Genomic DNA, 22127 nt, shown 5'->3' on the forward strand with positions numbered 1-22127 from the left:
AGGAGATAATAAAAAGGTACCATAGTCTAAAATACTTCGGATTAAAGCATTGTACATGAGTTTCATACAAAAGGGATGGGCACCCCACCATACACCGGATAAACATCTAAGAATGTTCAGGTTTCGCTCACACCTATTAAAAATGTAGTCACAATGATTTACACCAGAGAGCTTAGAATCTAAAAACACACCAAGGAACTTCACAGAGTTTTTAACAGGGATAATATTATTATCAAAATACACGTTGATTGGAGGAGGGAGACGCATTCTAGAAAAAAGCATGGCAACACTTTTAGTGGGGGATATTTCAAGGCCATTAGTATCAAGCCAAGTTTTTAATAAATTAAGAGAATGAGACAGTAATGAGCAAGCAATGGCCGGTGATTGATGAATGGAATAAATTAAAAGGTCATCAGCATACTGGAGAATACAAATCCGATTACCCAAAGAAGCTTTCAAATCATGGGTATAAATATTATATAAGATGGGACTTAAGACTGATCCTTGAGGAAGACCTCTCCATAAGGTTCTGGTTACAACAGTAGAGTCTTGTGAAATTAGAGTGATGTGTCTTTCGTATAAAGTATTTATGATAAAATTTGATAACATTACAGGTACATTCAAATACTGTAGCTTTTTATGAAGAACTGACAACACTACATTGTCATAAGCGGATTGTACATCTAAAAATGTGGCAACAACAGAATCGTTCCTTGAAAAAGCTAAAAAAATGTCAGTTATAAAGATGGCAATACTGTCCATCGTACTCTTCCCTCGACGGAAACCAAATTGACTGTCACAAAGTAATTTATTGCTTTCTACAAACCATTCAAGACGAGTTTTCACTAAATGTTCACAGAGTTTTATCAAGACCGAGGATAATGCAATAGGACGATATGAATTTGCGTTAGAGGGATTTTTATTAGATTTCAGAATTGGTATAATGATCTGGTTTTTCCAGCGTGGAGGGATAGAACCGGTTAACATAAGTGTATTTATCAATTTCAGGAAATATTCAAGAGTTTGGTCACCTAAATGAGAGATGAAGGAATATGGGATTCCATCGTCACCAGGAGCAGAGTCTATAACTGAAGATAGTATTCCTTTAATTTCATACATAGAAAATGGACTATTGAGACCAGAGGGGTTCAATGGCATCAGAGGCATAATTATTGTTTCAGGAACTGTAGTAGGAGCAAGTCTGTCGAGGAATTGATTTGTTAATGAATCGGGGAGAGAACCAGAAGTTTCAGTAAATGCACACCTGAATCTTCTAATATTACGCCATACCACAGAAGGACGGACATTAGGGGAGATGGAGAGACAAAAAGATTTCCAGCTATCTGCTTTTTTCTTTTTGAATAATAAACTAGTGGCCTTGAAAGAATCTGTAACCAGATCAAAATTTTCAGATGTACAATTCTCACAATATTGGAGCTCAACTTGTTTTCTTTTTTTAATTGCATCTGAACATTCTTGATCCCACCAAGGTGGAGATGGAATAAAGCCCAGAGCACCATTTTTAAGCGGAAAGGTTTTGTCTGCTACTTCTATAAATAATTTAGTTAATGCATCAGCACAAATTGATTCTGAACCATGTGAGATATTAGGAAGGGAAGTCATCTTTTGTTCTATACTGGATTTAAAGGTATCCCAATCAGCATTATTAAGTCGATGTTTTAATCTAGGTGAATGTCTAAATGTAAAATTAATGTGAAAAGGAAATCTAAGAAGTAAAGGGAAGTGGTCACTACCATATGAAGAAGAAAGTGTAGACCATGAAATAGTGGAAGCTAAACTAGGAGTACAAATGCTTAAATCAGGGACACTTGAGCCTTCATTGGGAGAGGTCCGCCGGGTCACAGAACCATCATTAAGAAAGCAAAGATTATGAGAGTTTAACAATTCCATCAATGAAACTCCGTATGTATTGGTTGTTGAACTGCCCCAAGAATTATGTTGACTGTTAAAGTCGCCTAATAAGATAAAAGGCTTAGGAAGAGTAGAAATGATAGAGTCAATTTCAACAAAGATAGAAGAACTAGGATGAGGAATATATATTGAAACATAGCAGATATTATTAACAATAGCAGCAATAATTGAAAAATCATTACTATGAGAAGGAATAGGAAAGTGAGAAAAAGGAAGATGATGTTTGACTAGTAAGGCAACTCCGCCATACCCGTCAATACGATCCTCACGGAGACAGGCATAGCCTGAGTACCTACAAGGAGCACCTGGTTTTAACCAGGTTTCCTGTAGAGCGAAGATAAAAGGTTTATATTTATTTATAAGATAAATAATATCACTTTTCTTAGACGAAGCACTTCTACAGTTCCACTGTAGAGCTTTGGCTTGCTTGTCCATTATTAATATAATTTGGTAAGCTAACAATAGTGTCAATTAAAGGAGCAGCGTTGGACGGTGAAAGAATATTAGACTGTGATAAAGTGTTAATGAGAATTTTTATTAGGTCTGCAATTGATTGTAATGTCAAATCATTATTGTTGTTTGTGTTTAATCCACAACCATTTCTGGGTGAGGGCATATCATAATCTTTAATTAATTGTTGTTGTGTATTTCTGTCATAACCTTTGGATAGTTTAGGAATAGATTTTGGTTTAAGAAAAAAAGTCTTTTTGTAAGAGTTACTCAAAGACTGTTTATGAGACTGTTCAATTTGAGGAGTAGAAATTGTAGAAGCACCTACATTGGAAGAAGAAAGTAAAGCATCAGCATAAGATATTTTTGAGATAGGTGCATGAATTTTAGATGCTTCAGCGTACGAAATACAGCTCTTGGCCATAGATTCTTTGATGGCTTTTTGGCGATCAAATTCTAAACATCTTTTACTTGTGGCAAAATGGGAACCTTGACATAAACAACAGTATGCATCTTCCTCTAGGATAGAGCACTGATCAGCCGAATGGTCTTGGCCACACTTGAAACACTTTGGTTTTGATCTACATAATGATTTAACATGACCAAATTTGCAACAATTGTAGCACTGTATTGTGGGGAAAATGTAAAGATCAACTGGGAGGGAAGTGTAGCAAATAAAAATTCGCTTAGGTAGTATTTGTCCATCAAATGTAAGAACCACAGTTTCAGTAGGCTTAAACTCACTGCCATTACTAGTAATGATACGCCGTCTCATTCTTCTTATTTTTAAAATTGGACCGCATCCAACAGGTAAATTAATATTTTCCGTAACTTCTTCATCTGACCACTCAGCAGGTATGCCTCTTACAACACCCATACGGGTAACAGTAAATGTTGGGATAAAAACCTTATACTCGACTGATTGTAAAGCAGAGTTATTTAGGAAAGAATTTGCGTCCTGGTAATTATTAAAAGACAGAGACAGTCTATTACGACCAATTCGTTTTAAGCTTCCGTTAACAATATTGTGTATAGAATTTCTTTTTAAGAAACGACCAAAAGCAATTGGGTGGACTGAAACGCTATCATTTGGAGTTTGCTGTACTCTTTGTATGTGAACAACATATGGTGCTGCATCACTTGGCTGGTATCTTAAACGTGCTACTGATTCTGGCTTTTTATATTCATTAGAGGAATTAAGTTGTGACGGGTTGGATTGTGACTCATTGAACAAGGGAGCAGTGCTAATTTGGGTATTGGTTAAAGGAATGCAATGACATTCGTTTGGTTTGATTTCCTTGCCCTCATGTTTCCGACTACGTCTCTTTTTATTACAGTGGGTGCAATGTTTATGCACAGTGGCTCTCCGTTTTCGAGCACCACTGCTAGACTTTATAGATCCATCTGTTTCCATTCCAGACTCATCATTTGAAATTGTTACTATACAGCCCACCCCAGGGACTTCTCCGCCCCCAGGGTCATCAGGCGGCTCCATAAGGAGCAAAAGTATATTAAAATAACTTACCAATAAATCTTCTCTTTAATACACTATTAAATAAAACTAAGAAATAACAAATATATATACATTAACTACACTAGACTACTGATCCAAACCCTAGAAATAAAATAAAATTTAATTAAATCGAAAAACGCGTCAGTCTACGATCGTATTTCCCGCGCTTCCCCCTACTTCTCAATATTATTGTTGTGTTTGTTGGAAGGTCATGGTGCTGTCCACATATAATTGTCTTTGATGCACTGCATTTAAATTTATAATATCTTTATTTTATTTTTACATGTGCGGTGTCATTTAATTTAGTTCATATTTTTTCTCTTACAAGTAAACACAATGTTTTACAATTTATTTTGCATTTTAATTAATTGCTTTAGCCACTAGTCCACACTCCACCCTATCAGTGTTGTGTTTTAGGGATGGCGATCTGAGATCGATTAATCGAAGAATCGATTTTTCGAGCAGAAAATATCGATTTTTTAAATCGATATGAAGTACTGTGTCGATTCACTGAATCGATATATCACCCTTGAAAATCGACATTCGATTTTTTCTGTTTTGGTATAAACCATACAATTATTTGCATTTAGTTGAATGTGCCTGAATTATAAGAGTGCTCAGTGCTGCCGGTTAAAGAGTTAACTACTCATAAACTCGCGAGATGGCTGTATGTTTAGTATCCTTTACTCGCCTCTCTTTAATAAAAAAGTTACGTTTGTAGTCTTTGACTTTATGTATTTATAATCTGTGACGATTGATATTGCATTATTCATTTGTTGTTGTCGTTTAATGAATACTGTTATTAGCGTAATATAAGTATTTTCATGATTGATTTTCATCAGATTTTCATGTAGTGTTTGTTGCGAAATAATAACTAATTGAGAGTAGGTAAGTAAATAAGTAAAGCGCTTCTTATTTTTTACTTTGACGCTATTATTTTCAGTTTGTTCTGTTAGTTGTGATTATCATTTAAATTTACTTTTACACAGGAATAATCAGCATTGAAATAACTAATAAGTAATATGTGGAATTCTTATTGATGGAAGTGTTCATACTTCATTCACGATTACTTTATGTCCAATTATCTATTTAACGTCAAAGCATCAAATTATTCATCTTGTTTACAGAAAAAATAGTAAAGCTCCCATTATCATTTTAAAAATAAACTATCGCTTTTACTCTAATTTTATTTTAATCAAGTAATCGCCAGGCTAGGGATGGCGATTCTTTCCGAAAAATATCAATTTTTAAAGCAATTCGTATCTTAATTAATCGATTCACATTTGGTGCTATTTTTATATAAAGGTTACTTTTTTATAAAATGTTAAACTATTCTTTCATATAAAATATTCTTTTAAATTCATTAAGAAATTATGCTAACTAATCCTAATAGGATTTTGAATATTACTCGAAACTAGTGACTAATTACTTAAAATATCATTGTTTATCAAGTTTAATACATATAATAAATGAGGAATAAATATATTTTTTCAGCATGTCGGGTAGAAGTGATTTATGGAATCATTTTATTAAAAAAGACTTCGGAGGCACATGCAAATATTGTCACCAGGACGTAAAAACTAAGGGAAACACAACAAACTTGCGCAATCATTTATTAAGACGTCATCCAACAATTCAGACCGTAAGTCTCAAAAAGAAGAGTGAAAGTGGTGGTGGTAAATGTGGTAATGCACGAAATGATAATGGAAATGATCAAGTTAGTGAAACCATTTCTTATGTCACATTATTTGTTTTCCAATGTACTGAGTTCGAAAAAAATAAAAATCGATATTAAATAAATCGAAGTAACTATGTTTTTTCGTTTTAGGTTGTTGATGACATGACTTTAGGCATCGTTCCAGTTCCAGATTTGCAAAATGTTGATAATTCGGATGCTGAAAGCGTGGCTTCTTCTTCTACCAATGTATCAGTCTTAAAACAGCAAACATTGACATCTTGCTTAACAAATATAAAATCATTTGGAGGTAAGGCATGAAACTAAAATCTTTTGAATATTTTTTTATGAAAGTGAGATGCATACAGGATCAATAATTAAGACTTTATTTTATTTATTTTCAGATACTGGTATTAAGCGTGGTCAAATAACCAATGCAATAGTCTTCATGATCGCAAAAGATGGGTTGCCTTTAAATACTGTGGAAAAAACAGGATTTCGATATTTAATGAAAGTAGTGGCACCACTTTATAAAGTTCCAGCCAGAAAAACAATGACCCACATGATTGACGATAAATATGACATTCTTTCGACACAACTGAAACTAAAAATACAAGAAGTAGAAGCACTATCTTTAACTGCAGATGTTTGGACTGACTCGCATAATAGTCAAAGCTACTTAGGCTTAACTGGTCATTGTATATATGAAAGTAAATTATTGAGCATAGTTTTTGGTGTAACTGCTCTAACAGAACCACACAATGCTGACTACTTAGCACAAGTTATTATCAATATGACGGAAAAATGGGGCATCATAAGTAACAAAGTGGTAGCGTTTATCACGGACAATGGCGCTAATATCGTTAAAGCTGTCACAAATGTTTATGGCAAAAATAAACACATGCCATGTTTTGCCCATACATTAAACCTAGTAGCATCAAAACCATTTGACAATAAGGATGGACTGGAAGAAGCCAAGAATTTACTAACAGCTGTCAAAGATATTACCACATATTTTAAACATAATACAAATGCTGCTGATTCTTTAAAGAAAGCTCAGGGTCATCAAACAAAGCCTTTGGGGCTTGTTCAGTCTGTGTGTACCAGATGGAATTCTGTTTTATATCAATTGGAACGATTTGTTGAGTTATCCGAAATAATTGCGCCAATATTACTCAAGTATCCTAAAGCGCCAACAATGCTAACTGCACAGCAGTTAGAATTTATAAAAGATCTTATAAATATATTGAGACCATTAGAAGTAATAACTAAAGAAATATCGGGAGAAGACTACGTTACAGCCAGTAAAATTATACCCATCGTGTCTTGTCTGACTGAAACATATAATACAATGAAAAATTCAACGGATATTGGTGTTAAAACAAGGACTTTAATTGTGGACGGCTTGAAGAAAAGATTTGGAAATGTTGAACAAGTTCATTTGTTAGCTGCTGCGACCATTTTAGATCCTAGATTTTAAAAAAATCATTTTACTGACCATGTAGCCTGTTCTCGAGCGATAAATAAAATAAACACTTCAATTTTGGATATTACACGACAATCACTTCCACAAAATAATAGTGAGGAAGTCGACGCAATAGAAAGCGCTGATAAGGATATGAAAAACGGAATATGGGATTTTCATAAGTTGCTTGTGAAAAAGCAACTCTCTTTATGCAATGCACTTGCACAGGAAAATCAAGGCTTAAATGAAGAATTCAAACATTATTTATCGCAGGCAGTTGTGCACCTGAAGTATGATCCTGTACTTTACTGGCAAGAACAAAAGAGCTCCATTTATCATCACGTTCACCCAATCGCCATGATGTATATGAGTATCGTTGGATCATCCGTTCCTTGTGAGCGCCTGTTTTCAATTGCTGGAAACATCGCAAGTGATGAGCGTAACCGCTTGGATCCCAAAAGGCTTGACAGACTGTTGTTTTTTAAAAAGTTTAGATATTGAGCATTGGGAACTATAGTTCCCAGTTATAATTCCCAATGCTTAATATTTAAACTTTTAACTCTTACCTTATTTTTTACTTTTTTGCAATCAATAAAAACATTCAGTATATAAATACTTATTTTTTTTTTATAGTTGATCTTATAGTTTGATACGGTAATAAAAATAATTGTTATTTTTGAATTCCCTGATTTTATTGATAAGATATCGTTAATTGCAATATTAATCTTGTTTTTAGTAAAATTGATACAAATTTACATTGTAAACGCAAACTTGAAAAAAAGATCGATTTTTTAAGAATCGATTTTGTAGGCCTCGATTTTTTCGTGAATCGATTCATTAGACTACGATTCGAATCGATTTAAAAATCGATCTTTTTCGTAAAGAATCGCCATCCCTATTGTGTTTATATTTGTTATATAATATGTTATCACTATGTAGTATGTGGCATTACGCATTAGCCCATAATAGCGCTGGCAATTGGCACTTGGCAGACCATAAAATTGACTTATTAATCTACAGGTTAAATTAAATTAAGCCAAGAAAGTAAGGTACATTTGACAGATCTATCCAAAGATGTCAAGCTAATGACAATTTTTTTTAATTTTCTAGTCTGTGTTAATTCCTATGAGTAAGAGTACATAAATAGGTTGTCATTTTTAAAAATTGTAAAGTTTATTAAATAAATAACTATGTTGTTAAAGTTTAGACCATATTTAAGGAGACTTTTACGAATCAAATTACAATATAAACCCCTATTTCCTACAAAATTTTGTAGAATACTAACTCTAAGAACAGGCTTGCCGTGCACTGTTGGATTCTCTATTTTAACGTTGATTGGATTAGAGAAGAAACTGAATGCAGAAGATGAATTAATCATAATGATAAAACATAGTTTACTTTTTATGCAAAGAAATGAGTATGACAAAGCTGAGCAGTTACTTCATGTTGCATTAAGGCAAGCACAACAAATGCATCATGATTTAGGAGTCACTTACATATATGATTTAATGGCTAATTTGGCCCTGCAAAGGGAACGTCTAGAACAGGCAAAGAAGTTATTTGTATCTGTTGCTCAAAGATTGATTTCAAGTGGTGTCCCTCAAGATGATTTACGTATTGTTCAAGTCAGCGTTAAACTAGCAAGAGTAAGCCACTTGCAAAAGGAATATGAGACAGCACAACTCGGTTTTGATTGGTGTTTGGAAAGAATAAATAATGAATACTTAAGAAATCCTTCCGATGAAATAAAGAAACTCTTAGCAATGACTGAGGATTGGTATGGAAGATTATTTGTTGAATGTAAAAAATATGAGAATGGGTTTAATTATATGCTTAGTGCATATAATAAAATGAAGGAACTAAGCGATGTTGATCCTGAACATATTGCAGTGCAACTGAATGACATAGGTACAGTTTGCGATCAAATGGATCGTGTGGATGATTGTATACTATATGTATCGAAGGCACTAGACCTTGGAAAAACACTTCCAGATATGGAAGACCTAGGAGCTATTTATGTTAATTTGGGACGAGCTTACATGAAGAAAAGAATGGTAGATAGTGCTCGTCAGTATTGTGGGTATGGCTTAAGATTAGCCATATTAAATAAAAATAATGACATTAAACATGAAGCAGCAGAATGTATTGCTGAAATCAAAAATATTGTAGTATGAGTGTAAATAAATATGTAGGTTTATGAATCAATAATATATTTATCTGTTAAAGATATTCTTATTATTTCACTTAATATTTGTAGAACTTATAAATAGGTTTCTAGTATGAAACTATTAAAGAAAAATTATTATTGAGCACTTTCTTTTGTGACACTAAATGGCTCTGAAACAATTTCGGCTTCAGTGTTTGTAATAACAACATCCTTTACTGGGCGATCATTGGCTCCAGTTACAGTCTTCTCAATCTTGCGTACAACATCCTGTCAACAATCAAACCACTTATATCTTTAATCAAGCAAAAATAGTTACTATATCCAAGTATATAAGGTATAAATTCTGTTCAATTGATGCCTTAATCAGTAAATAGGTTATCACAAGTGGGACTTTGCAAATTCAATAGGATGATAATTTTCACATGATACATAAACAAATTTATATTATAACATGAATATATGCAAAATTTACAATTATGATAATGCTTACCATGCCCTCAATCACTTTTCCAAAAACCACATGCCTCCCATCAAGCCATGGGGTCTTAGTGGTAGTTATAAAGAACTGGGAACCGTTGGTGTCTTTGCCTGCATTTGCCATAGATAACCATCCAGCACCATAGTGCTTCAGCTTAAAGTTTTCATCTTCAAACCTTTCTCCATAGATGCTTCGACCTATTAAATTAAATAATAATTAATCACTATGTCAAAAAAATATAATTGACTTTTAAACTGAATTTAAAATACTGCTAGGAGAGGTTTTCAAGATAGATATTTCTTACTTTTGTTAATTATTACAATATTTGAATAAAAATATACAGCAAAGGCTAGTTTATTTATAATTACCTCCAGTTCCATCTCCTTTTGTAAAATCACCACCTTGAATCATGAAGTTATCAATAACTCTGTGGAATTTACTGCCTTTGTAACCTTCTCCCTTAGGTTTTAGGGCTAATTGGTAGAAGTTCTCAGCTGTTTTTGGTACTGTCTTTCCAAAAAGACCAATTGTAACTGTTCCAATAGCTTGCTCCCCAATACTAATATCAAATTTAACCTGTAACAAAATATTCATGATATTTAATAATATTAGGATAACACATTTGTTTAAAGTGAAGCTACAAAGGTGGCAATGAAACAAAAAAACAAGGCGGCAGTAATATGAATTAGAATTAATAAAAAAAAAAAAATGAAAGTATTTGTAATTACTATGAATAAAAATAACACAAAAGAAAAATATGACAACGTATACAAAGCTTTATGGTACGTCATAACTCGTTTTGAGTATGAGGTCACCAACCTTATAAAGCTCCTTTACAATCTTTGGCGATCTTCTTAACATTGTATAGAATTAATTTATGCAATACTTATGTATAGAAATAATAACGATTGCATTTATATTTTAATAATTTATTCAATAATTAAAGATTAGTTACATTACCTTGTGGGTTACTTTAGGACCTTTTGGAGCTTCATCTGACCAAACAGTGGTGACAATTAATAAAAGGCCAAGGGTTGTAGCTAGAAAACCCATAATTAAAACAATTTTAGTCTTCTTTCTGAGAATTTTTAATTATTTTGTATGAAACTCTAAAAGTAATGTATACAACGGAATAACCGGCACCTTCACGCTACGTCTAAAATAAAAATGATCGAAAATGTTAAAACTTAAATTTTTTTGACTGATAACCACAAGGCATCAGCCAGTAGCCACTTGCACTTCGACACGTCAGTTTCAATTTACAGACTACATAAAAATTTCGCTGGGCCGTGTTGGATGTATTTATGTATGTTTATTTTAATAATGCGGTACAAACTACAATCGCATCCTGACCGAGGTTGTTGATGAGCCAGTGCAGCATTTAAAGCCGGCACCAAAATCTTGCGAGGGTCCTCATTTGAGAACCTCGGCACGAATCTTGCCGAGACGAGGCTGCACCTTGTTTGTTCTACATATAAATGATATGTTGCGGACGACAGCCTTAAACTCGCCGTGGAGATATTTCTCGGGCAGTTGAAGCTTGGTGCTCAGAAAGGCAAGATGCTACTTTACTCCGGGCCATCGCTTGCAACTGTATAAAGCGCAAATTCGGCCATATGTAGTACTGTTCTCTCCTCTGTGCCGAAGCTCCCCAGTATCAACTCCTTTCAATTAACCGTGTTTTACGAAGAGCGGTTCGAATCGTCGACGGCCAATCCCTTTCCGAGCGGCTTGATTCCTTGGCATTGCTTAGAGACCGCCGCATTTACCACGGAGACTGTTTAGAAGTGTTGTTTGGATTAAATACCTGCATCGACGTCCGATGATGAAATTGAGTTTCATCATAAGACGTCGAGGCACAATAAGATATTCCACCCGTATCACCTTGACGTCCGTCGTTGCACAAGTGACCGTTTATTAAGGCCACGGTACCACTATTTTGTGGAACCAACCAGGCGCTCATTGAAGTATTTCCGAACCAATTCGATTAATGGGCCATCAAGAAAAGACCGTTCCAATTATTCGGTAATCGGTATTATACTATCGGATAACATCTAATAGAATGATTACCTGTGGACTTTTTTTGACAATTGATGTTAATTATCAATTCTAATTGACTAGTGACAGTACAGAATACAGATGTGTACTGTGGTAAAATTCACGTTAATTGTGTGATTGTTATATATTTCAATTTTCACGTTAACATAAATTAAATTAAACAAAGCGAAAGGAAAACAACTTACGAAGGAAAAAAAATCGAAATATATAATTTTTCCATATAATGGTAAACGACAGCTGACGTTATAATGCAGGGGCTTTTTATTTGATTATTGTGTTATAGGACATTAACTACCCAAATTTACTTGTGGTGCAAGTGATGATTTCTTTTCGAACCTCGACATAATTTCGTAACTATCTAAATGGTCACACTTTAAAAAGCGACAAAATGTATAGTAACGGTACTGATTTTCCACCCGTAAAGGAAGATACATTTTGCAAATATGTATTGTATTACGAGATAAACAACTCAAGGTAAATAGGAGATTCGTGTTTTGATACAATCATAATGCAGAATTTTCGCTGCCATTTACTGTTGTCGTTTAATTTTTCAGGGTACGCATTTGGGATTTAATCATATTGATACCAAATGCTTTATTTGTGCTTTTCTTAGTTGTCAGATTTAACAAAGCTCAGTTAAAACTTCGTGCCACGAGTAGTCCCATATTTCTTACATTTTACACTCTTGTATGGGGAAATGTCATAATCAGTCTTATAAGATGTGCAGTTTCCATGACTGTAAATGCATCAGTACCTCTTGGAGGTCTGATTGATAAAATTTTATGGGTTACCGTAAGATTCTTCCTGCTTGCAACTGAAATGAGTGTCGTGATTTTTGGACTTGCCTTTGGTAAGTTATGGTTAACTTAATAAAGTATTAGAAATGTGTATATAACTGGCTATATAAGAAATACGACAAGTTGAAGTTACTTTTGATAATTTTTACTCAAAAATTTTAGGCCACATGGATAGTCGCAGTAGCATTCGATATGTTCTGTTGGCTACATCTTTAATTTCCCTTGCCTTTACTGTCACCCAGGGCACACTAGAAATAGTGATGCCAGATGACATGTTCCATATAGATACAAGGGATTATAATCTATTTGGACATGGTGGGATGCTCTTTTGGTTTACATCATCATTGGTCTTTGGGATTATTTACTTCATTATTTTACTTCTACCATGGACACCTTTGCGGGAATATTTAGCTTTGCCAAGTAAGTATTTAAAATTTTAATAGTATATTTCTCTTACTGTTGTCTCATGTTGTATAAGTATTCTATAAATACTGTTTATGTTGTTGTATGTTATAAATAACTATGATTATTTTCCTAATAATCATCCTAATTTTGGTCTCTGAAGTTACATAAAAGATTTTTAATATTTATAAACAAAATAAGATTAGTTTCATTAGATATATAAAAATTTTGTTAGAAATTAAAGATCTGTTATATAGATATTTAAATTCAAGGTCAAAGAATATCCTATTTTATTTATGTTGTGATTAAACAATGAAAATGATACTAATGAGACTACTTAAGGAAGTTAATGTTACTGTCAAATGATAAGAAAGTATTAATTACTTTTATTGAAAGATGTAGGTTGAGAGTTTATTTATTATTATACTTTGGTAGTTGTTATTTATTTTACTTTAACTTTTAATTTGTGAAAAATAATCTATATGTTTTAAATGCCATTTTAAAATTTAGATTATTAAATAAATAATTTAAATATTAAATTATTTCAGCAAAACTATCATTTTATTTTTATATACTGCTACTGACCCTACTTGATATGACCCAATCGGTGGGTACCGGTTTACTTATGTGGGGATCTATGCAATCAGGTCTCTGTGTTGTTGATGTTACCACCTGGCTTTACTTCTCACTGTATACGCCACTGGTTTATCATACATTCTTAAGTGAATTTTTCAGGTGAGTTTATTATTTCTATATTATAGTGTACTGCCACTAATAAAGTATAGTAATGGCCAAAATCCTTTTAATGAAAATCTATTCTGGGGTTTACCCTAACATTGACTATTGACATTGATATAATGAATTACAGGTATGGCAATTTAGCTTATTTTTTTTCTAACATATTGAAATAAAAAAAAATCTGTCTACCTTATCATCGGCTTTGATTTCTAAATACCTGTAAAGCTATCAAAACATTGTTAATTTATGCTTTGTAGTAAAGAGCTTGTATAGCTCAGGTCAAACTGATTAGTCTAATGTGATAAACTAATTTAGTTGTTTATATTGATGAATGATAATATGATTATATGCAATGCACAGACATTGCTAAGAACCATATCTTTATATGGATGTTATAAATAAGTTTATTTGATTACTCCTTAAAAAGGGCAAGGGGGTTGCATGTGTGCAATGAATAAGGACACAGAAAAAATACATTGGTACAAGGCCAGAGTTGAATGCACAAACATAGGATTGTAGAGTACCCACTTGCTAAATCTGTTCATAAAATTTCAGTGTCGCTCAACCAAGCATAATGTTCTCGTACAAGGCTCAGATGGATGAGCCAATGGACGATGACCAAGTCTCTTTACCACATCAACAAAGCTTCAGCTCACTTAAAACGGATTCAGACTACATCTATCAAGTAAGTTTTTTTTTAATGCGAAACATATTTAAGCACGAATTTAACGATGCCTTTGATTATTTTTATTGAATAAGGACAACAGACAGATCGCAAAAAAAGAAATACAAGTTATAACTAGAGACTTGTCCTTAAATAGCTCCACAGGATAAGAGAAAAAAGGAAACCAACTAAAATAAACAGGCGTAGTAATAGGTAACTGGTGAAACACATAATAATATAACAGCAATTAAAGAGTATATATGTCGCAGCCAACTAGCTTAATTAATAATTAGCCGTTTAACTAGTGGCCTGAAAGATGTTTAGCCAGTTGATCAAACAGCTAGGCAAATGTCTTGCATCGATTTATTTTCATTACTTGCCTAGCCTGTCGACTGTTAATTTTAAATTTAATTCCACTTTCTGCCACTATCTAACTCGAAACAAAACTTTGATGGTTTTTTCCAAAGTTTCATGAAAAACTTCAAATACAATGGAAGAGTGTTGTGACTATAATTATGTGAATTTGACTCAAGCGATTTAATTTTAAAAGAAATATTTTTATGTGACAGGTTTATTTTTTTATTTCTGCCAAATAATGACTATCGTACGAATGGCCTAAGCTTTAGCAAGCCAGTTTCTTAAATGTTGTGTAACAAGCGACTGAATATCTTTCAGGCCGCTAGTTAAACGGCGCCGATTAGTTAAAAGGCTAGGCTAGTAATTGAACGGCTAATTAAGCTAGTTGGCTTCGACATATACAATATACATACATATTATGTATATATAGTGAGAACTATAATGTGGGTGCTCCTATTACACCTGCTGCTGATAGACGCTTTTGTTTATTTATGTTTTATTCCATTCCAAGTTAAGTTGTAATGGTATTTGGCGTCTTATAATAAAATAGTCCGAGTAACTAATATATTGCAATTAACTGTTATTTTAATAATACACGCGAGTGTTATTTAAATATACTTAATTGTTAAACATTCGAAACGTTATGTAAATAAACTAATTATTAATAATTTTATTAAAATGTATTAAGCCCGTTTTCTTATTATTTAAAGTGATCAACCTTTTCTGCCACTCGAATGACAGCTGTCATTTAATTTTAGCGGGAATTCATCTCTATGAAGAAAAAATGCGGGAAAATCTAGTACATGAGTATCCTTTATTTTCAGAGTAACAGTGTGTATGATAGTACACTATTTGAAGCGGGCGGGACGACCCCAATGAACCCCGTTTATAGTGCATCCTTACAAAGTCCAGACTCTATTGCATCTGGCCAATCGATAGACTTGCAAGCCGGCTTTCCGAACAAAAATATGCTCTCTACATAACAATAAAGATAATTCAATTGTGTAATTACCAGATGTGTCCAAGAGCCAACTCATGCGGCGGCTTGCATGAGAAAATTATATATTTTAAACTGTCTTGGGGACGCCCTTGTTTGTGTCGACGGTAGTAGAAACTGTTTATTCAGAATGTAGGGTCTACAATTTATCCCGGTTTAAAAAGAAATCTCGAAGAGAGATTTCAGTATTACAATTCTCGGGTGCAGTTTGAATATGGTTTTTTTTAAATCACTTAAATGGTTCACCTTTTGTTTATATAACATAGACGAAAGAATGACGAGAAAATGAGATTGTTTTTATGCAAAAAGAGTTAAAATTTACAGGAATTGTATTCTGTTTTGGGTGAAACTTTGAATAACAGTCAAATCGTGTTACTTGCAAGGTAAAATATTAAATTGTAGGCCTTAAGCTAAAAGTCAACCTTTTTTAAACAGTATGGATAAGTGTAAACTAAGCCAGTATTTGAATATATAATCCCTGAAGCATCCAAAGGTTAGAATTAGAATTATTTTCTATATGAAATGATATGTATTATGAATCTCGAGAACTATGTGTCTTAGACTTACACACCATCTCCGCTATAAGCTAAGTAATGGATCCATCCACACAATTTTCACGTTAGAATAAGGTTATTGTAATTATTATTATTATAGCTAATTTCCAATGCTAGTATCTAGATGTTTCTACGATTCTTCTGTTATTGAAAGGATGGCAATACTAAAGAAATGGATCCAACAAATGTCGGATTAAGTATATAAGCCTTATAATCTGTGTCATAAAGATCCAATTCCTGTACTCTCAATGATGTCTCACACGGGCCAGTCCTCGCAAGACAAGCAATAAGTGTTAGAAATTAGCTAGAATGCAATACAAAATACAATAATTAGTCAAGTTTTATAAATAAGAAGAAAAAAAAGGTTTCGAATATATAAATTTAAGTACTTTATCGTAAATATTCACATTTAAAATTATTTTCGGTATTTAAATTTGCTGGTTTCTTATTTATAAGTTATTTGGGGTAAAACAGTATTTATTATATGTATTTGTGAGATTGTTTTCCTATTACAAATATGTTGGAAATAGTTACAAGAATTTGTAAATCCAATTTAAATACTTTAAGGCGGAAATAGATTATTAAAACGCAACGCATATTGTCGTGACGACGCTCAATTCGCCACGTGCACTTTAACCAACACGCGATGGCATTATTGATTGAATAAGTTGTAACATAAGGATTTTTAAGATACAAAATGTCGGTAAAAGAATGAAAAACATATTAAGTTGACGTCAGGAGTATAAAAGAGAAAATTTGAATGTACTTTCGGGGATTTAAAACATAATTTGTTGAACAAGAAGTTCCGCTTTTGTTTTTTATGAATTTTATATTTGCGTTTAAGTGCCTATTAAAACCATTATTTTTTCTTTATCCTACCAATGTATAAATGCGCCAAGCATTAGCGTCGGAGTTTTCTAGATTAGTGAGCACGTCGATGTCTGGATCGGGTAAGGTTTGGGCGAATGACGTCGGATGATCATGTTGTGATTCAGAGCTAAACCGATCCCAACGTTTTTGTATACAAGTTCGATGTAGTTCACTTCTCAATATGCGAAGCGCACGCGCAACCTTGGGAATCTGTGGGAAGTTATATAGTAAGGGCTCATACAGAAAGCAATACGATCCGACCCAAAACGCATCGCGTTTCATCGGGTGACGTCACGCTTTAAGTGTATTTCCGCCATTCTACTTGTATAAATATGATTTTCTAATTGTTTTACTGTGATGATTTACCTACTTATTTTTGTTGTTTATTGATTATTTTATGTCTGTATACAGCAAAGCTGTCGTATTTAGGTTGTTCATAAATTAGTCATTTTTAGTGATATCACAGTATGGTTATTTTTGTGCACTTCTATATATTATTTTTAGTAAAGTAAATTTATTGGGTGTTCTTTATGTGTGATTTTACGAATGTTGATTATTTTAACACTATATTTGTTTAGGCATTGAAAGCAATAAGATCTGTATGAGTTTGTTATACAAGCAACTCACTTAACTGGTTTGTACCCACCAATTTTGGTAGCTTACATATGATTTATTTTGGTTCACTTTTGGTTTTTGTACACCATGTATTTGTTAGATCGCGACGAATTTTATGTAATTGATGATACGGAATTTGTCAGATGTAGCTAGTCTTAGGTTTTATATATTAAGAGATTAGACACGCTAAAATGATGATTTTTGAAGCATTAGTTTTATAGTGACTAAAGCTAATTGGTACTTATACATTTCAAACTTAAATATTGAAGTTCTCTGACAATTAACATATACACCATGATTGTCAATTTATGAAACCCAAAGTGCCGATTGTCAATTTTTCCTTTATAATGTGATACTGAACATGCTGTATATTTATATACTCATGTGAAACCTTAAATTAAGTGATATTTTTGGTTGAATTTGTAGCTATATTTTTTTGTTATTTTAATCTATATAGAATAAAGTAATGAATTTACAATAACTGTTTTATTATTTACTCTATTCCTAAATTAAAGATTAAATAAAAGATGTTATAGAAAAAAATAGTTTATTTTTGTTTGAGCAATTTAGTAATGCAATTCTTCTCGAATGAAGGGATGTTTTAAACACTCATTGACAGATATTCGCTGAGCAGGATCCAACATTAACATTTTGTCCAAAAGATCTTTAAGTTGTCCAATCTTTTTTTCTTCGCCGGGTGTCATTTCTTTTCTAGCTTTTTTTATTTCTTTCAGAAGGTCTCTTCCAATTGTAATGTTAGACACTTCCTCACATTTTTCTCTTCCGGAAAATTCGTCTTTTCTGTGATATAAGAAGTTGTTGTTATAATTGAAGTGTTGGTCTTTAAATTTTCCTTTTTTAAGAAGTCTCGTGGGAATTCTTCCTTTAAGATCCATGAAACATTTCAGCATTTTATTATTAGAATTGCCGGTGAATAATATTTTTCCTGTTGCCATTTCGTACATGGTGCAGGCAGTCGACCATATATCCACACCATGGTTATAAGTTATGCCTAAAATAATTTCTGGAGCTCTGTAAAATCTCGAGACTAAGTATGGTGTTGGCTCATTCTCTTCTACTTTAAATGCTGAACCAAAGTCACATAACTTTAAAACATTTTTTCTATCATTTACTAAAATATTATCAGGCTTAATATCTGCATGGATATATCCGACTTTCTTAAGAAGTCTCAAGGCTAGTAATAATTGCACAGAATAACTGTTGAGGGCTTTTATGTTCAGCCCATGTCTACCGTATTTCTTTAAAACCACTCTTAAGTCCATATGAAGAGATTCTAAGACCAAACAAAGGTGTTTTTTGTGCATAAAGTGGCAATCTAACTTAACACAATGATATTTATTTGTTGGGTCTGCTGTATTCATTTCTTTTAGTGTTGCTATTTCTTTTAAGCCCGTCTTGTACATTAAATCATTGTTCCTCATAATTTTAATTGCAACTTCAGTGTTAGTTTTGGTATCTTGAGCCCTGATGACATTTGCAAACACACCTTGTCCCACTAGAGATTTGATGGTGTATCTGTTATTGTTAATAATATCTCCTATTTTAATATTATAATAACCCTCTTCGTCATCCCAATTGTCCGTAAGTTGAATGCTATTTTTGCTATTGTCTTGAGTTACTTTATCAGTTAATTGTTTAGCAATGAAATCTTCCTCTGCAAACATATCAGTTGTCTCACTTTTGATTTGGGTTTTATTTTCATTTGAGTTTGTTGTTTCTTGCATATCTTGTTTTGTTATACACTTTTCTTGATTAGTTTTGTTCTCTTGTTCAGCAATAACTTTACTATGCGTAAGTTGTTCCAATAGCCTCTTTCTTTGTTGTCTTCTTTGCTCAATGATAGATTCTTCATCTTCCGAGTCTAGCTGTGTATAATCCACGTTATGAACCGGTGAAGATTCTACATATACAGTGGAAGAGGAGTTTTTTTCACTTTTAGATCTTTTACTATTTTTATCTTTATGAAGATTGTCAGAACTGGACCGCTTTTTTCCATGATCATCATGCTTGCTTTTAGAACTTGATTTAGAATGTTTTGAGAATTTCTTAAGTTCTTCTTTTAAAGTCTCTCGCTGTTTTATCAGTTCATCAATTGAATTATTTTTAGATGAATATGGTGGTGTTCTAGACTCATTTAGATGGTGTTTAGAATCTTTACTCCTTTTTGCACTTTTATCTCTCTTTGAATCTGTCCTATGTTTTGAGTATTTTCTGTGATGATCTGCCATATTATTTAATGAAGAAATTTTGTTTCGTATGGTCACCTAATCTGTAAAGATTAAATATTTTACATATTAGACTGCTGAAAAAGTAAAATATATCTATGTTAAAGTAAAAAATCATTTTCTATGTATAAAAATTGATTTATTAAGACAGGCAAGCATTTTACATATAGTACATCAGATTCATGATATTAAATTTTTGAATTATGACATAATATAATATACAATGTGATGTAAATTTGCAATCATGCATCTGATATTTTGATATAAAAGATGTAATGTTAACTATAGCACTGATTACATTTCCACCCAATCTCGACATCTGATGTGTCAACATTACTAAGTGATCGACTTTTCATGTTGCTGTTATGTAAGTTGCCATTTTAAGGGTTGGCTGCATACTCATTTTACTTTTCCATCCATTGTTATCTATTGGAATGAAAAATATGTATTAGTCAAACATAATGATGACAGAAACCTCATATAGATATATCAACTTTGGAAAAAATATTTTACACAAAACAAAGTGTAATTCTTTTACTCATCCTTTTCGTCCCAAAGAAATGAACATTTTTTATAGCACAGATATTATGAAAAATGTTTTAAAGTAATAATTTCTTGATTTTCATATTTAAGCTCATAATAAGTGTGCTACTAAAATGTTATGAGTTATTCTTGAACAACTCTTCTGTAGTTGCTCAATATTTATAAAACCAATTTCACCATAAGCTTTTATAAATGTTGAAGCCGATAACATATTAATGAAAATATACACTACATGGCCTCAGAAGTACAATCTGGAATATAAGAAAAACATTTAAAGATTTCGTTAGTATAATGATAACCCAGTTTGTCAGTTTTGACGAGGTTCAGGCACATTCGGAGAGATTAAAGCTGCGTTACATCATAAAATCATTCTGCTTTTTTCTTGGTTATTTATTCAAGTTTATTTGTAACGGGCCGCATCGTCTATATACATATTGAACTTCATGAAAAATTATTTGACATTTAGAATTTATAAACATGCAAGACTTACCTATTTTGTTTCAAATCTTATAGTGTTACTATCTGCATTCATAAATAGTTGTACTAATCAGGCCATAATTATTGTTTAAATCGCGTATCCTCATATATACGCCGTATAACTTAAGTTTACCGGAGATTGATAGAAATCAACCGTGTACATATAACAAAAATTAATAGTAACAAATTTGTCAATAAACTAATAAAGAAATAATATAGGTACCTAACGTTAAACCCAAAAATTACTGTACTTTAGTTTTGTTTTATTGCCAAAAAGTTAGCCATTACTTTTTGATTGTAATTTGACAATAGACAAGTGACTACAGAGTACAGACTAAAACTGCAGCCTTGTGTTAAACACAATGTGTTTATTGTGTGGGGAAGTACTTACTAAAAAACATTTAGTAGATTGGATCATAAAAAAGATCATATATGTATTTGAAATTCACAATTTCTCAAACAATCTTCTATCTCAAATCAAAACCTGTATAAACTCTCAAAACAAGAAAGCAAAATCATAGTTGATCAATTGATTCAGCTATTTTATGTCAGCATTGTGCGATATATTTTCATTAAGTAAATATTGCTTCAAGAATATCTCGTACGGTATATGCCAAAACTGGGTGTAGTACATTATACATATCTCATCAAGTAAAGACTTAACTATGTAATATGTAGGATATTGCAACTAACATAGTAGACTTATGATTATCTGATTAAATAAATAAACTATTCTTATTAATATCATATTAATATCATTCATATATCCAATACATATAAACAGTGACTTCACTCTAAGATATTTCTTCTCTATCTCTATTTTATAGAATATTTAATCGAGGGGCTTAATAAAATATAAAATAAAGAATAAATGTATACAACAAAAGTACCTATGATAATACTTGTATAAATTAAGTTTTAAACTGATAAAATTTTGTAAGAACATACATATTCTATTATACTTTGTTGCATAGTAACCTTATATCTTAAGGTTTTATTTCCTATTGAAACTGAAGCATTTCACTCTTTGAAAACAAGAACAACATTATGAAACTATTTGATGTATTCGGTATCTTGGACGTGTGATGCAGTAAAAACTATGCCGACTTTTTCTATCGTCCACCATTCT

At 32.4% G+C, this 22127-nt stretch overlaps 5 protein-coding genes across 14 annotated transcripts; 3 read left to right on the forward strand and 2 right to left on the reverse strand.

Annotated features, from left to right (window-relative positions):
• Positions 1-4520: 4520 nt before the first annotated feature.
• On the forward strand, positions 4521-7941 carry LOC125055805 (E3 SUMO-protein ligase ZBED1-like). Of its 3 annotated transcripts, XM_047658434.1 has the most exons (4): positions 4521-5200; positions 5390-5612; positions 5724-5880; positions 5975-7941. In XM_047658434.1, exons 2-4 carry the CDS (start codon positions 5391-5393, stop codon positions 7048-7050), a joined length of 1455 nt encoding a protein of 484 aa, XP_047514390.1. In that variant the 5' UTR covers positions 4521-5200; position 5390; the 3' UTR covers positions 7051-7941. The 3 variants fall into 3 exon arrangements, with proteins under 3 accessions (XP_047514390.1, XP_047514382.1, XP_047514398.1); XM_047658426.1 differs by having other exon boundaries at positions 4521-5612; XM_047658442.1 differs by having other exon boundaries at positions 4521-5537.
• A 45-nt stretch (positions 7942-7986) lies between these two features.
• LOC125055858 (tetratricopeptide repeat protein 19 homolog, mitochondrial) lies at positions 7987-9260 on the forward strand. The gene has a single exon (XM_047658514.1). It carries the CDS (start codon positions 8226-8228, stop codon positions 9207-9209), a length of 984 nt encoding a protein of 327 aa, XP_047514470.1. The 5' UTR covers positions 7987-8225; the 3' UTR covers positions 9210-9260.
• LOC125055867 (peptidyl-prolyl cis-trans isomerase 5) lies at positions 9248-10873 on the reverse strand. The gene is made up of 4 exons (XM_047658525.1): positions 10641-10873; positions 10049-10256; positions 9693-9877; positions 9248-9469 (listed from the first exon to the last, which is right to left on the reverse strand). Exons 1-4 carry the CDS (start codon positions 10731-10733, stop codon positions 9338-9340), a joined length of 618 nt encoding a protein of 205 aa, XP_047514481.1. The 5' UTR covers positions 10734-10873; the 3' UTR covers positions 9248-9337.
• Positions 10874-11809: 936 nt separating this feature from the next.
• On the forward strand, positions 11810-18210 carry LOC125055850 (transmembrane protein adipocyte-associated 1 homolog). Its single transcript, XM_047658502.1, has 6 exons — positions 11810-12212; positions 12293-12588; positions 12698-12955; positions 13486-13672; positions 14231-14360; positions 15521-18210. Exons 1-6 carry the CDS (start codon positions 12127-12129, stop codon positions 15677-15679), a joined length of 1116 nt encoding a protein of 371 aa, XP_047514458.1. The 5' UTR covers positions 11810-12126; the 3' UTR covers positions 15680-18210.
• A 55-nt stretch (positions 18211-18265) lies between these two features.
• Positions 18266-22090, reverse strand: LOC125055767 (serine/threonine-protein kinase PRP4 homolog). Of its 8 annotated transcripts, none has more exons than XM_047658379.1 (3): positions 21222-21329; positions 20277-20404; positions 18266-20022 (listed from the first exon to the last, which is right to left on the reverse strand). In XM_047658379.1, exon 3 carries the CDS (start codon positions 19979-19981, stop codon positions 18299-18301), a length of 1683 nt encoding a protein of 560 aa, XP_047514335.1. In that variant the 5' UTR covers positions 19982-20022; positions 20277-20404; positions 21222-21329; the 3' UTR covers positions 18266-18298. The 8 variants fall into 8 exon arrangements, with proteins under 8 accessions (XP_047514335.1, XP_047514327.1, XP_047514309.1 ...); XM_047658371.1 differs by having other exon boundaries at positions 21012-21303; XM_047658353.1 differs by having other exon boundaries at positions 20277-20772; positions 21012-21303.
• Positions 22091-22127: the final 37 nt, after the last annotated feature.

The sequence above is a fragment of the Pieris napi genome, chromosome 2, assembly GCF_905475465.1.
Source record: "Pieris napi chromosome 2, ilPieNapi1.2, whole genome shotgun sequence".
Taxonomy (NCBI): domain Eukaryota; kingdom Metazoa; phylum Arthropoda; class Insecta; order Lepidoptera; family Pieridae; genus Pieris; species Pieris napi.

Excerpts from the sequence above, each read along its gene's own strand:
- LOC125055767 (XM_047658405.1), bottom strand. The coding sequence starts at position 19,981 with ATGGCAGATCATCACAGAAAATACTCAAAACATAGGACAGATTCAAAG.
- LOC125055805 (XM_047658426.1), top strand. The coding sequence starts at position 5,391 with ATGTCGGGTAGAAGTGATTTATGGAATCATTTTATTAAAAAAGACTTC. Across the intron at positions 5,613-5,723 it reads ATGATAATGGAAATGATCAA|GTTGTTGATGACATGACTTT; the intron begins GTTAGTGAAACC and ends TTTTCGTTTTAG. Across the intron at positions 5,881-5,974 it reads AAATATAAAATCATTTGGAG|ATACTGGTATTAAGCGTGGT; the intron begins GTAAGGCATGAA and ends ATTTATTTTCAG.
- LOC125055850 (XM_047658502.1), top strand. The coding sequence starts at position 12,127 with ATGTATAGTAACGGTACTGATTTTCCACCCGTAAAGGAAGATACATTT. Across the intron at positions 12,956-13,485 it reads GGAATATTTAGCTTTGCCAA|CAAAACTATCATTTTATTTT; the intron begins GTAAGTATTTAA and ends AAATTATTTCAG. Across the intron at positions 13,673-14,230 it reads TTCTTAAGTGAATTTTTCAG|TGTCGCTCAACCAAGCATAA; the intron begins GTGAGTTTATTA and ends ATAAAATTTCAG.
- LOC125055858 (XM_047658514.1), top strand. The coding sequence starts at position 8,226 with ATGTTGTTAAAGTTTAGACCATATTTAAGGAGACTTTTACGAATCAAA.
- LOC125055867 (XM_047658525.1), bottom strand. The coding sequence starts at position 10,733 with ATGGGTTTTCTAGCTACAACCCTTGGCCTTTTATTAATTGTCACCACT. Across the intron at positions 10,257-10,640 it reads GTCCTAAAGTAACCCACAAG|GTTAAATTTGATATTAGTAT; the intron begins GTAATGTAACTA and ends ATTTTGTTACAG. Across the intron at positions 9,878-10,048 it reads AAAAGGAGATGGAACTGGAG|GTCGAAGCATCTATGGAGAA; the intron begins GTAATTATAAAT and ends TTAATTTAATAG.